This window comes from Megalops cyprinoides, chromosome 5 (assembly GCF_013368585.1).
Source record: "Megalops cyprinoides isolate fMegCyp1 chromosome 5, fMegCyp1.pri, whole genome shotgun sequence".
Classification (NCBI taxonomy): domain Eukaryota; kingdom Metazoa; phylum Chordata; class Actinopteri; order Elopiformes; family Megalopidae; genus Megalops; species Megalops cyprinoides.
The window spans coordinates 15,623,367-15,637,266 of record NC_050587.1 but is presented as its reverse complement, the minus strand read 5'-3'; the positions used below and the strand labels follow the sequence as shown (position 1 = coordinate 15,637,266).

Below are 13,900 nucleotides of genomic sequence, written 5' to 3'. Positions count from 1 at the left end.
GCACTGCCCCAGACGCCTTGCTGTTGGCCCGTTAATGGGCTACCGAGATATCAGTAGAGATTTGTGCTTGCTACCGAATGATTTTTCCAATACAAAACGCTCTTGTGTACTCTCTTCCATATGTTTTGTATTATGAGCGATCATCTTCTGCTAATTGGTTTAGTCAATCTTTGGCTTGTGGAAAGGCAACTGATAGAGGAAGCATCTGATTTAAGAACCACTGGAACTCCTGCTAAAATTTTACTACATTCTTTCTGTGTTTGTTTGTTTTTGGCTGACACTTAAGCCTCATACATAACAATGCTACTATTAAAATTCTGCCACAGTGTGCTGTTGAATAATTGAACAGTTATCAGGAACAGATACAGGGAATGTTTTTTATATACTTCATACAGCTATACACGCCTTCCTAGAAATGTGAGATTGCCTAGCTTAGTTTTATCTGATGCTCTGGAGAGATTGTATTCATGTGATCAGTGCAGACGAACGTGTTATATAAGCAAAGCCTCTGGTTTTTTTTCCGCTTGTTTTTTTCCGTCATTTCTCCCAGAAATAGCACCAATTCAGACATTATGTGGTGGGTCAGATGCATTAGCCAGATTTATTTATTTATATATCTTTATCTTTTTTGTTTGCTTTACTTTAGTTATTTAAAGCGTCAGTTCTAATTAAGTCCAAATTGGTAATGTATTGTCTTTCAAGTCTGTCTCTTTAACACATGCATGCATTTATGCCCAATTAGTTAATGACACCTAAATTGTACCCACTTTTACTGTAATATATCAGTGTAAGAAAATGGGGTAGAAAAAAAAACAAAATGAAACAACCATTTGGTATTTGAGCCTTCATGTTCATGAATGTGCTGTTAGCAGTGATGGAACAGCAGTACTGTCAGCATGGATGTAATACCATAGTGTTTCCTTAAGAATTGGCAGCAATTATCTCCCAGTGCACCATTGTCATGGGGACCAGACCTTCGAACAAATTAGCAAGGGGACAAAGTGTGCTTGCATGTTATTGTGATCCCTTATTCGCACTCCCGGGAGAAATGTCTTGTTTTAGGTCAGTGTGTTTCTTCAGCCCGCGACTTTCAGATGTCAGCTTGCCAGCTAGTGAGCAATTTTAGGATCTCAATGAAAGCTCACATGTCAAAGCCACCAATCACAATTGCTCCTCACTTAAGAACAGAGATAAAGGGTCCACCCCAGGCTTGCGTCCCCACGCGCTAATCTGAAACCTCGAGATGGCCTCCACCACCAAGACCTACAGGCGTCCGAGCGGCTGGCGAGGGGGTGTTTGCTCACTGAGGTTCTCGTCGCTTTGTGCTGACCTCACCTCCGGTTTCTCGTCCAGGTATTTTGATCACGACCATCGCCTCGAAGGGCGAGCTGCAGAACTGGCCGGAGCTGCTGCCCAAGTTATGCAGTCTACTGGATTCCCAGGACTACAATACGTGCGAGGTGAGGACTTCTGCCGGGAAGAAATGGCTCTAATAATCCGGTCTCAGTCAGTATAAAAGTCTTTCTGATATCTGGGTGTGTGCCCAGATCCTGTGGTGGAAGGAAAGGGTATTTCAGGCCCTCGCTGTTTTTAAGGGGCCTCTTTAAACCAGCAGTGTAGTGTGTTTCTCATGTTTGCTATGCTGCTATTTCCCTGTCAGCGACCCTGCAAGAAACTTGTTGTTGTTTTTAATTATGTCATTATGATTGTACCCATGTGTCCACTAAATTAAGCACTACGTGTTTTCTGTGTTACATTATTTTTAGATTTTTAGAGTTCCACTGATGGCTTGTGTTGTGGGAATTGTAAAATAATTAAAAAAAATATATTTTGGTTATGTAGTGAATTCTGAGCTTGTAGCAAAGGCCCTAAGCAGTAAAAGGTACACTAAGAGGTACCTGGGTCTTTTTAATGGCCCCACCTTACCATAATGTAGAGTGATGTGGTCTGTCAGCAATCTGTCATCACAACAGAGCTGCCAACCAGAGTGCTGGAGAGAAAAGTAGAGCGCTGTTTGCACAGACGACTGAGCACTCGGAAAATAGCTTAAAGTCATGAGGTTTGATCTCTAGTCATGGGATATCTCCCTCAAAGTAGCGAGCACAAAGCTATTCTGCTCATGATAAAACGGCCAGATGATCCTGAAAGAGCAGCCATTATAGCAGTGCGTTCTTGAGGTCTCTGCAATTTCATTACGCCAGGATGCTCATACTTCTCATAATTGATAGCATTGTTCTTGTTTTAATCAATGCCGTCTCAGTCAGGACAGCTTTTATGAAATGAATGATAAGGTTGATGCTCTGAAAGTAAACTCCTGTGCGTAATCATGATGTTCAGTAGCAGTGTGTAAATTGGCATGCACTTTGTCCTGTGACGTTGGATTTGCACTATATGACTGACGTGCCCGTCCGGTGGAAGTGACCTGCAGGTGTGGAGTCTGAGCAGACATCAGCCAGTCCCACGCCTCTCAAATGCCTTAGTCACTAGTCTTTTGCATGTCGGTCCTCTCACAAGGGTGTGATTGCTCCACCCCCTAAAATTAGGTGGAAACATTCCTGACGGTTAACGGTTTGCAGCCGACATCAGGCTAAACAATAACAGCCTTTCGAATTCAACACATTATCAGAATAAGCAGGAACAGCTGGGGATACGCGGAGGGGAAAAAAAGCGCTCAGGATTGCCAGCTTGGCCCAGCGCTGCTTCTCAGAAGAGGAGGTCGTAAAGCGCCCGCTCCAGCCCGGAACGGCGTACATTTAGTTAAACGAAGGCCGGGTGTCCCGACACACCTGACGTGCGGGAGAGATAGAGAGAGACGGGGGAGATGAGGAGTTAAGATCTTGGCCCGCGCCCCACTGTGCAATCGGGCCCCAGGCCCGGCAGCGGATTCCGGAAACTGGAAAGCGACCCAAAAAGCTGGAGATTACTTAGTGTCGGAGGATTCGTTCCCCGGCGCTTCGTCGGCTGTTGTGTGGCGGAGGGCTCTTCACCCGAGCTAACCCCGTCCTCCCATCCGCTTCGCTCTCGAAGCGCTGTTTGACCTTAGGTGATTTGCCCGCTGCGGTGCTCCACCGGAGGACGAGGGCGGAACATCTGTCTTTTCTGCCAGCGTGTTCTGATTCGGCACACGAACAGAAACCCCCGGCGTCCTCCTTAAATAGATTAATGGCAGGATTTTTGCTGAGTCAAGACCTGGCCCGCGTGACGTGAGCACGGACGTTTTAATGCTGTGGTCATGAGTCGGTCAGAATGGGGGGGGGGGGGGGGGGGGGGTCGAGTAACATCCCGCTGATGGCCTTTTCAACTCCCCTCTCACTTTTCTGTGTGCTTTCTACCATTGGATGATGTTTATCAAGCATCACGTATGTAGGGCTGTGACGGGCATGGCTTTATTGGTTCTGACAGTTCTCAGGGGGGGGGGGGGGGGGGGGATGTGGCTCCCAGCAACTCTGCTGTTCCAATCAGGACAGCGAGGCGTGCGTAACTGCAGCTCTGCCTCTACCCCACTGTAGGGTCCGTGCAGCCATTTTTGTGGTCCGTGTCTTTGTGAATGTGCTGCTATCTCTGATCGCGGAATCCAGTTTTGTTGGTGTGTCACAAGTGGTACATAGGAACTCACTGTTCAGCAGTGAAGTTTGGGTGTCCGTTTCAGTCCAGTTCAGTCCGAATGTGTTAGAATCGATCTGTTCTTTACGGTAACCGCGGTCAGCTACGTTCTGCTGCTGCGGGGCTATCTCTGAGTTTAAGCCCTGCTTTTTTGCATTGGACGCCCGGAGGAAGGAATCTGGAGGAGATGCATACCACAGGCTGTGCTGCCAGCGAGACTTCTCTTTTATTTGGCAGTGTCCCTCAAAGTTTAATCCAATACACATGTTTAGAATTCGGGTTTGGATTTATCGTTGCTGTTTCGGGGGGGGGGGGGGGATCTGGTCCCCAGTGGCTGATCTCCAGAGTGTGCAGATTGGTTGGATTGCCTCGCCGTGATTAGTTGTCTTGCCTTGATCCTCCATTAATCTCCCATAGACGTTCTCTGAAAAAAGTTTCGCTGGTCTTTAGGTGGAAGGGATGGGATCAAGATGGATTTTCCCTGAAAATAAATGTGGGGGAAAGTGGATTTTATGATTAAAGAAGGCAAAAATGCATTTGGGAATGCCATTCAAATCCCTGTGTCATGGATAGAATGTTATGTCTCATTCGCATTCCGTCAGGTAGCATGTCAAACGGCAGCGTTTTTCACCAGTCTACTGCTGTCTCTCTCACATCAGCGATGCCAAGAAAATAGCGGTGGGGAGTATCCTGAGAATTAACTGCCGCAAAGCATTGCATGCCAGTTTTAGGACATGTTGCCGTTTGGGTCTTAGCGAGTGTTTAGTTGGCGTTTGTGTTGCGAACGTGCTTGGAGAGAGGCTGTGAAGAAGTATCAGTTTTCTCTAGACGTACGGCGCTGAATTGGAATTTAGACATCGTCAAGTAATGTGTAGTAAATTATATAAAATTGTTTATGAAGGCTGTAAGGAAAGATGTCTTGATTCATCAGCAAGTCTAGCTTTAAATACAAGTGTCTAAATATATTAGATTGTTGATGTGAGACTGTGGACTGAAAACCTCTAATGGAAAATTTGCTTATTGGAGATTGTTTGAGCATTTTAAAAGTATAAAGTAATATCAAAGCTGAAGTGCCGTCATTAGACTGTGTAATGAGTCAGTTGAAGTAGTACAGATATTTGCCCTGAAAACTGGAGAGAGTGCTGTAGAGATGTAATGCTGTGTGTTGTGGAATTAAATTATAAAAGCAGAGAAACACTTGGTTTAATAAGTCTAGAGTTACAGGGAAGTGAATGTATCCATTGGCTTTGGTTTCCTAACTGCAAACAAGTGAACATGTGAATTCCAGCCATTTTGTGCAGGAAATCAGCGTAGCATAAAAAGCCTCATTAATTAGTCAATGCACAGGCCTTTCTCCGAGCTGAAAAGAATTTGTGGAAATAATAGAAGGCGTAACATTGAGGGACGGAGGCGTGTTTCCGAGGGGTTTAAATGGCAGCACAAAAGCCGCATGGCACAATGGCATTAAGAAGGAACAAGATCTCACACCTCTCTAATCCAGCTGTATCATTATGTATCATTTAGCAAATTATGTACAGTAATGAATTTGTATGGTGCGTTTTAAACAATATTATTGTCAGCTGCAACACCCTCTCATTTTTTTTCCCTCTAAAAATCTGAATTATAAGGCCAAACTAGTCAACAGCAGATGCAGCATTTGGTGTAAATGGTTCATGACAGCTAACAAAGTTGCTTTGCGAGACAGAATTTTGTAAAGGTTGTTTTGTATGTTTGGATCACCAGCTCTTCTCATTGCAGTTTACGGAGCTGCTGTAGTTATATGGCAAATGGGGAAAGCTTTATCTTGTACTTTTTCCCCCGCTAAGCAGACTGAATAATCTTTGCAGCTGCGGCACACTACTCACTGTTTACAAAACATGCCCCTGTCTGGTCGCAGAGGATGTTAACTGGGCACAGGAGAACAACACTATACTCAATTCATAATGCATTATGTTGGGAGGAATACATGCACGCTTGTTCAGGTCCAAATACTGAGTTGTTCGTTGGACATAAAAAGCGAATGTTGTCACGAAGCGGGTATGAGCTCTTCATCCAGTGTGCGAGCGCGCACCCAGCCCCCTCGTGCCTCGCTCTGTACCTTTGTCATCCGCAACCTCGCGTCGCGGGTAACCGCTCCGTTGCAACAGGGGCCTAAAATAGCACAGATTCCCATGGAGCACCGGGAACGGGCCCTGGAAGGGCGCCAGCCGCTGTAAATAAAAAAAGCGAAGCGGTCGGCGGTCAGGACTGCGTGATTGATAGCGCAGTGCGGATTAATCATTTCGTGTTTCGTACCAGCTATCTCCCTCCCCCCTCCACGTCCCCCCTCCCTCGTTTAGTGGGAATCAATCGCGTGCGGGGTTGTTTGGGGAATAGGAACTGGGTGTTCTACCGGGAGCCCCAGGCCGGCCCGGGCTCAGTCAGAAGAGCCGCTCTTGACTGAATTTCACTGACGGTGCACAGGGCGTTTTCCGAATGGCCCTCCGTCAATGTGTCGAGTAAGCACCAGCATCCCTTTTGTGCGGAGGGCAGATCCCTGCGCTGGGGTTTCTGCGTCGCTCGGGCGCTGTGGTCTCTGCCGCAGGTTGGTGGGGGAAAAAAAAGGCAATTCTCCATTTTTTTTTTTTTTTTTTTTGTCATAAACTGTTTGGGATTGAACAATTTTTCTTTCACAGTTCTTTTCAACCTTGCCCTAAAATTGACTCCTGCCCAGGTGTGGGCTTGTATTTGATATTTAATGCTGCTGTATATTAAAAATAGAGATCATAAGAAAATGTGTCTGTTCAGCTTTTTTCAGTGTATGTGTCTACAAGATCTTCATGAATCACCAAATCCATATTAAATAATTCTTGTTTGCCAGGCAAAATCTGGATGCTAAAATGAGAAGTGACAAAAGGCCATTCATGACAGTACATTCAAAAAATTGTTGTTTGATCACAGTCATGAATGCCAACAGCTATTAAATGTGCCAGCAGCTCTGCCCTTGGGTGGTATAGACGTCTGCTTTTTCATCAGGTTGCTGTGTATGTAATTTCAAAATGAATTAAAACCACACACAATGAATGTACTTATACGCCCTGTTAGCTAGGCCTGTAATACAACTTTGATTTTGATATATACATAAAAATCTTTTAACATCATTTTGTGTCCACAAAAAATGTTCAGCTGTGTGTCAAACCGAAGAAGTTCTCCAGCTATCCAGCTTTGTCTGTTCCAGTCACCTCAACTCCACCAAACATCTAGCTCTCTTAGCTAGCTAAAGGGACCTAGCTAACTTGCTGGACTTTTACATACTATAGCTGGTGCCCAGTAGTGTCATGCACAGATATTTTTAGACTGTTTAAAAGGGCTTCTTTAAATATTGTTTTAAATTTTTGCAGTGGCAGACTCACTGACATGTTAGTCATTTGATGAGTTCCTCAAGCTCTATCAGTAATTGTTGACGTTATATAGAGAGACAGCCGTTCTTACCAGCCCTTCTTGCACGGCTGCTCTCAGCACTAGCCTAATTAGTCAAACGCCGTCTTGGCTGTACAACACTGCAGGCGACCGCAGCATCCCTGTCATTTTTGGAACGCAGTCAATTTTCATCATTCTCCTTTCGCCACAAAATAATATGGAAAAGTGTCAAACTAAAAAACGAACAAAACGAACCTTTGTAAAGAAGTGGGAGTCTGAGCCTGGCCGCTTGCCACGGCTGGGGAATGCACAGGGAAACCCCTGCTGTGTGAGCCCAGAGCTGCCGTTGACAGTGGGGAAGGTGGAGGAGGACTTCTGAGAGTTCAGTAGGAATGGAAGAGCCTGGATGGCGTCCCTGCAGTAGACAGCCTTTAGATGCAAAATATTTAGAGCAAAATAAAAATATTAGCCAGTTAGAGATTTTTATCTAGCATTCCTGTCAGTTCTCCTTTCAGCATCACCCCTTGTGAATTTTAGTATTGGAAAATCTGAAATTGCAGCATTCATAAATGCAAAAACTCAGTAGAAACCCCCGTTCAGCATCTCTCTGGGCCTCACATTACAGGGAAATAGAACTGTTATGAGTACATTTTACATTATACTATACATATAGGTGATAGGCAGGGAGGAGTTGTCTGGGAGTCCCAACCGTAACCGTTGACCTTGTGCCTGCAGTTGCGTTTTGTGGTTGTGCTCGCCTGTCTGAGCTGCTTGAAATTCCCCTGGCGTTAAGACCGTAAGGTGCCCTGTGTTACACGCTGAAGGAAGAGAAAAGTAGAGGGTCTGAAACTGAGTCTAGCACTGGAGATTTCCTAAGCTCAGTTTGGGCTCTTCCAGGCTGCGGTTCACTGACCTATTTCCAGGGATTTACTGAGGCGAGTGTATCAAGTACTTTTAAAAAAAAAAAAAAAAAAAACCTTTTGGACCCTCACTTTCTGATAAGAAAACCAGTTTTTCTCACAGGCTTTTTCCTCAGCCAGATTCATATAATGCATTCCCTGACCCCACCCCCCCCCCCCCCCCCCCTCTTCCTCTGCAAACCTTTTAAGGCAGTGCTGTGTGTGAAAATCAAAAAGCCCCTTCCATACAAGGGACCTGCATTGAAAGCTTACACGATTCAAATTTTATTTCCGGTTAAAGCAGTAAATATAGCACACTTACATTTAGAATGTATTGCTTTCTCCACAAGCAGGGTATGATGGAAGTCTTATTAGCCTACTTGCCCCATGTGACTTAGTCTGAGCCAATCAGAGGCTGGCGAAGCTTGTATGGCAGGAAAATAGTAGCTAATGAAAATGTTCTAATGTAAACAATACTGTGTTTAAAAACTTGATTTGCTTCTGGAAAAAAAATTGAGCATTAATCAAAGCCTTATTTGGCTGAACGATCCGATTACCCGTTTAATTGCTACAGCCCTATTAAAATGAATGCCTTACACAGTTAAAAGGGTTGACCTTCTGTCGCCTAGCACAGGGAGTGCAGCGGCATGGTACATTGCTATAAATCCTGTTAGTCTAGTAGAGATCATTTGCTCCTGCAAGACACTGATGTATGTCCCTATGTCACCCAAGTGGCACTAAAAGAAAAAAATTGTCTCCAATTAGAACCGAAGAAGTAAGAGATTGCCTTGGCAGGGACCTAAAGGAACATCCGACAAGACTGCTACAGCTGAGTGCGCCGTGGTTTTCTCTGCAAAGCCACGCTATAAATTGCTCCCTCACGAAACGCGTTGCAAGAGAGCAGTCTTTGATTTTTGTCTCAGAGATTTAGGTCAGTTATTTTCTGCCGACGCGATCAGGAGTTGTGATTAGGATCCATAAAAGGTTTACTGTGTTGATAACCCTCTCGATAAATCCCCTCTGGTGTCATAACCGCTGTACAGCGAGCTGTACCCGTGCGTCAGGCAAGAGGCACCTCATTTTAATTGCTGCAGGTCTCGCAAAGGTGTGCAGCGTTGGGGATAATGTGGTAATGAAGAAGTTAATCCAGGGAGAATTAGTAATCGGATCATCTAAACCTCTAAAGAGTTTTTTTTTTTTTTTTTGCTTGGTTATTTCCTTTGAGCCGAAACTGGTCAGGGCCTGGTCATAACCTGTCTGAGAACGGCACAAGGCAGGCTTTTGTTTTTCACAGCCTAACAGGCTCTGGAAAAGGTGGGAACCTACACCTGATGTAGCCATAATGTACTGAACATTCAGACTCTAGGTAGGAGGCCTATGTCGAGTAAATGTGGAAGGAAAGTCATAAAAATAACATGCAGGAAATTATTAGGATAGCTTCTTTATTTTGTGAGTTAAATATTTATAAAAGGTAAGTAAATAACTTGTGCTCGCGAAGATAAGCTTTTAATTGTTGATTTTCTTTGATGAAATCACTGGGCAACTTCAGTGCTCCTTGTAAACTTCCCTTTACAGTGCAGTTAACTCAAAATTGCTTCATTTGATCTTTCGGGAACAGAGTGTGCTAATCCAGATTACTGTTGAGTTGCAGGGTTTTTACAATGCGCCTTTGTCTGCAGAACTCCAAGACAGCGCTTTCAAAGAAACAAATCTTGCCAAAAACCAAACGAGCCAATCCGTGGCCACCTGGATATCAGTGCTGCCTCTGTCTGTAGAGAGAGTGTGCTCACATGAAATTTCTACAACAGTGTCTGCAAAGTTATAGGAGATAACCACGATACGGTTACATCACATGTATACACACAGATGGAGAGATGCATGGAAAGGCAGTAGCAAAAAAATTTTCACATCGGCGCTCTTCAATAATAACCTTAGATAATGTATGTTATGTAATTTTCAATGCCTTTTCTTCTTCCAGTGAACCCAGCCTGGCCATAACCCTGTCAGCCCATGCCTGTGTGCGTTTGACATAAAGCTATGCCTGCACACACTGGAGGTTACGGTAGCAAATCCCTTCTGTAAAGGCCTCAAACCAGCATGGCACGGAAACTGACCCCCATGTTCCATTAGATTAGCAGTGTTAAGATCTGACATTTCGGATACCGAAATAACATGCCCAGGCTCACTCTGTAAAGAAAAAAACAATGGAATAAAAACCTAAACAGAGCAGTCGTGAAGGCTTGGCAGCATTTCAAATGGCCACTATTGGTGGAGGGCTCTCTTTATTGTTGCATTAATATTTAACTGAGATCTGATTACTGACATTTCCTGCTATTAAAGCAGGACAGTCCTGGTCGGTCTTCCTGGCTCAAGTGGCCTCCTAATGAGATGAGTGCTTCAGTGCAGCTTGGCTTTGGCCTTGGGGAAGGGAGGCAGGAGATGCCTGACCAAGCATCTGGTTGTTATCTGTCGAATGTCAAGCATGCCATTTAAAATCTCATTTTATTCCAGATTTCCCAGGCTTGGCATATGCTTGGGCTGCATTTCTTGTTTGGCTTTTTGTGTTACCCGATTAAGAAATATTGTTGGGGAGAGAGCAGGCTTTTATACTGTATTTAACCAAATTAGATATTTCATATTAATTTATGCAGCTGTGTGATTACTAACACAGTTAGTTTAAGCACATTTCTCATGGTGTCGAGCCCACAGCACCCTGCTGACTCCTCTGCGTTGCCACCCAAGCTACAAAGGGGGGGCCACGTTTTTGGAATGAAATCAGATTCCCGCGAGCGTTCGGAGAAGCGCGTGCCGGGAGCGCTTCCCGAAAGCGCGCAGGGGGGATCGCTGGCGCCCCTTTAAGTTTCCCAACTTTCCGAGCGTGGCGTGAGACTAATGGACCCTCCGCTTATGCTATTAAAAGACCAGAGCAGGTGCTGGGCGGTAAACATTTATAGAACGACGGCGATCACTTTATATAGGACTGCGAGAGAGCAGTTTTACTGTCATGACTGATGACAGTTTAAAAGCCTTTGTTTACTCAGACCGGCTCACTCCGCCGGCAGAGCCTTAGCTGTGTGTGGACACCACGGGTCTTCCAGAAAGGCAGGGCCTGTCTCTGCTGTCTCTAGTAACATGGACACTGAGGAGAGCTGGGGAGAAGCGAGGTGGGAGCGTTTTGTAGTTCTCGCTTCGACCTTGGCGGCTGGCAAGGTGAAAGCCGACGGATGCGCGTTGAGAGAACTCCCCGGCTCCTCGGATCGCGCCGCCCGCCCCGCCGCGCAGACCGTTGCCGTGGCAACAGCCTGGGATGGCATAACTGCGACGGTGGCGGCGGCGCTCTTTTTTTTTTTTTTTTTTGTGTGTCTGTCGTTCGATTCTGATTCCACACGTGTAGGCAGATCGCTGGGATGCAGGTCAGAAGTTTGTCGCGTCTGATACGTCTAAATATTTATCCACCGGGGTGGAAAATAGGGGCTGACGGGATGGTTGTTGAATGTGCAGGTTAGCCTGTGGTGTGAGCACAGGCAACACTCATGGAAATGTGGATGCTTTTCTCACTTGGAAGTGATGGTGCTGTTGAAAGCTTATGTATGGCAGTGAATGTATACTTTACAGGGGTTTAATAGCCATGGGCGAGAACACAGGTTGTAAATGCCCATTGAAAGCCCTGACGTAGCTGACATACCATAATCCTTGGTCTTCAGATGATGCTTAATACTGCCTTTAGGCAGTCCCTGGTAAAAAGGCTTTGTGTTATGAATTGACACTCAGTTGTTTGTGTTTAGCCAAGTATTTGGCATTTGTAAGACTCCAGACATGTATGCACACTACATGTTGGTGGAAAATAAAATGACTCTATTAAGTAATCTGTGCTGACAGCCCTTTATGACGGTCCTGTTTATGATGATCCTCTTTCATGACAGAATACCGCATTAGTTGTGTTAGGACACAGACTGGATTTATGGTGAGAGTGAGAGGTTGGGGACCAAAAGCAGCACAGTAGATAAATAGCAGGAGATGTAAGCCTTTTCGCCCCATCAGGGGTTTTTCTTATTTTAGTTTGTTTTCATGCATTGAATTGGTGAGGGGGAACTGAGGAAGAATTATTTCAGGTTTGGTGTTTGTTCACTGCTTTGCTCAGTCTGTCATTCAACACCAGTCTGAGGTCTGTCTGTTTATTCACGAGCATCACCTCAGCAGCCCTTGCGCAGATCGGCTACGCTGTCAGGATGGGCTGTTAGAGGGTGCAGATTTGTCGCTTTACACCGTCCACATAATATGCAGATCAGTGGATCTGCACATTGTCTGCTGTAAAATGATGCCGAGAAACAGGCAGCATGATTTGCCACTTGTTCTCCATGCCCTGTCATTCCTGAACTGTCTCACAGTGTCGCAATAATTCATATTTATACACCACTTTAAGTGCCAGTGTGCAATATACCTTCATGCAGTTGTAGTTTATGAATTTTAAGTTTATGAATATTTCACTTAAGCCTAAATTCATCTAGCTTTTTTGTGAAAAATTTATACCTCCAAGCTGTGCTGAGGAACATATACCATCTTACAGCAGTGGTTCTGTAGGAAAATAGGACTGGGTTTCTGATAATGAGGTTTACAGGAGGGAGGCCATGAATGCATTGTGCTGTAAAATGGGGAACCGCCTGTAAATCATATCGACCTTCTTAACAGTTTAAAATGAATGTCAAGTACCAATTTGTAGTACTCATGATTCAAACCGTGATATGGCAAAGTTCCTTTTTGCGGAAATAAGAAGGCAACTGTCCATTGTGTGGGCCTACAGTTAATGACCCTTTTGTTGTGATTCGTGGACCTCAATTCCATTCATGCGTTTTAGTCTAAGGTTATACATTGTAATATCAGATTTTGAAAGGTTAACATACACAGCCCTGCCTGTCTTAGTACTTAAGGAAACTGAAAGTCTGTTGTGAACAGTGCACATCTAATACAGAATGTGGCATATACACCTTAGTGAGTGGGAGTTGAGTAACCTCGAAGGGCTCTTTAGGTCTGTTTTTGGTTAGATAAATCAAGAATTCTTTACTCCAACAATTTTCTTTTCATCCGAGTGTCTAAATTTACCTGTAGATGGCAGTTCCAAATGGTTTAAACATACCTCATGGTGGCATGAGTATGGGGGGTTTGAAAGCGGGCAGCTTGGTTGGACAGTGCAATGTCTTGTGTGTAGCGCACAGCCTGGTGACTTTGAGCTGAAGCAAAGTGGAGGAGGAGTTGGGTAGTTCTGCGAGCAGGGCTGGTGAATGTGGGTGTGATTTGGTGAGCAGAGCTGTGGGATGTCAGTAAGTGGGTGGTTTTGTGGGTTGGGAGGACCGGTTTACTGAGAGTCCGCACTGCTCTGACCCCTAACCCTACCTCCCTCCCCCTTTTCCCCAAGGGGGCATTCGGAGCGCTCCAGAAAATATGCGAGGACTCGGCCGAAATCCTGGACAGCGACATCCTGGACCGACCCCTGAACATCATGATCCCCAAGTTCCTGCAGTTCTTCAAGCACAGCAGCCCCAAAATAAGGTGGGAGCGGGGCCCCTCCGCCCTTACCTCATGGCACAGATGATGGCAGACAGCATTCAACATCAGCTCCGCTGGTGCTTCGGAGCACACGAGGCATCACTCCTCTCTGCCCTTGTTCCACAGGTCCCACGCCATCGCCTGCGTCAACCAGTTCATCATCAGCCGGACCCAGGCGCTCATGCTCCACATCGATGCTTTCATCGAGGTGAGTCAGTCCGAGGGAAGCGGAAATCCACACGGCGATTAGCACAGCGCATCAGAATACGCTTTATAAATGATCTCGCAGGTTCCGCGGGCGTCTGTGGTGGAATTCAGTTTCTGTTTTGCCGCATTTGTGAAGCAGTGAAGCGACTGTTGTATGGTGTTTATTGTGAAAATGGTTATTGCAGCGCTGAGTGAAGGATTGCCGTGCATTCAGATGTGGCCTGCCGTTTTCTGTGTTTATGGATTTG

The 13,900-nt window shown here is 45.3% G+C and overlaps 1 protein-coding gene across 1 annotated transcript in view; it reads left to right on the top strand.

Annotated features, from left to right (window-relative positions):
• The window catches only part of tnpo1 (transportin 1), a 46,892-nt gene that overhangs the window by 7,362 nt on the left and 25,630 nt on the right, over nucleotides 1-13,900 (top strand). Inside the window, exons 4-6 of the mRNA XM_036528196.1 lie at nucleotides 1,354-1,460; nucleotides 13,315-13,448; nucleotides 13,572-13,653. Coding sequence (XP_036384089.1) covers nucleotides 1,354-1,460; nucleotides 13,315-13,448; nucleotides 13,572-13,653 — 323 coding nt within the window. The remainder of the gene's footprint in view (nucleotides 1-1,353; nucleotides 1,461-13,314; nucleotides 13,449-13,571; nucleotides 13,654-13,900) is intronic.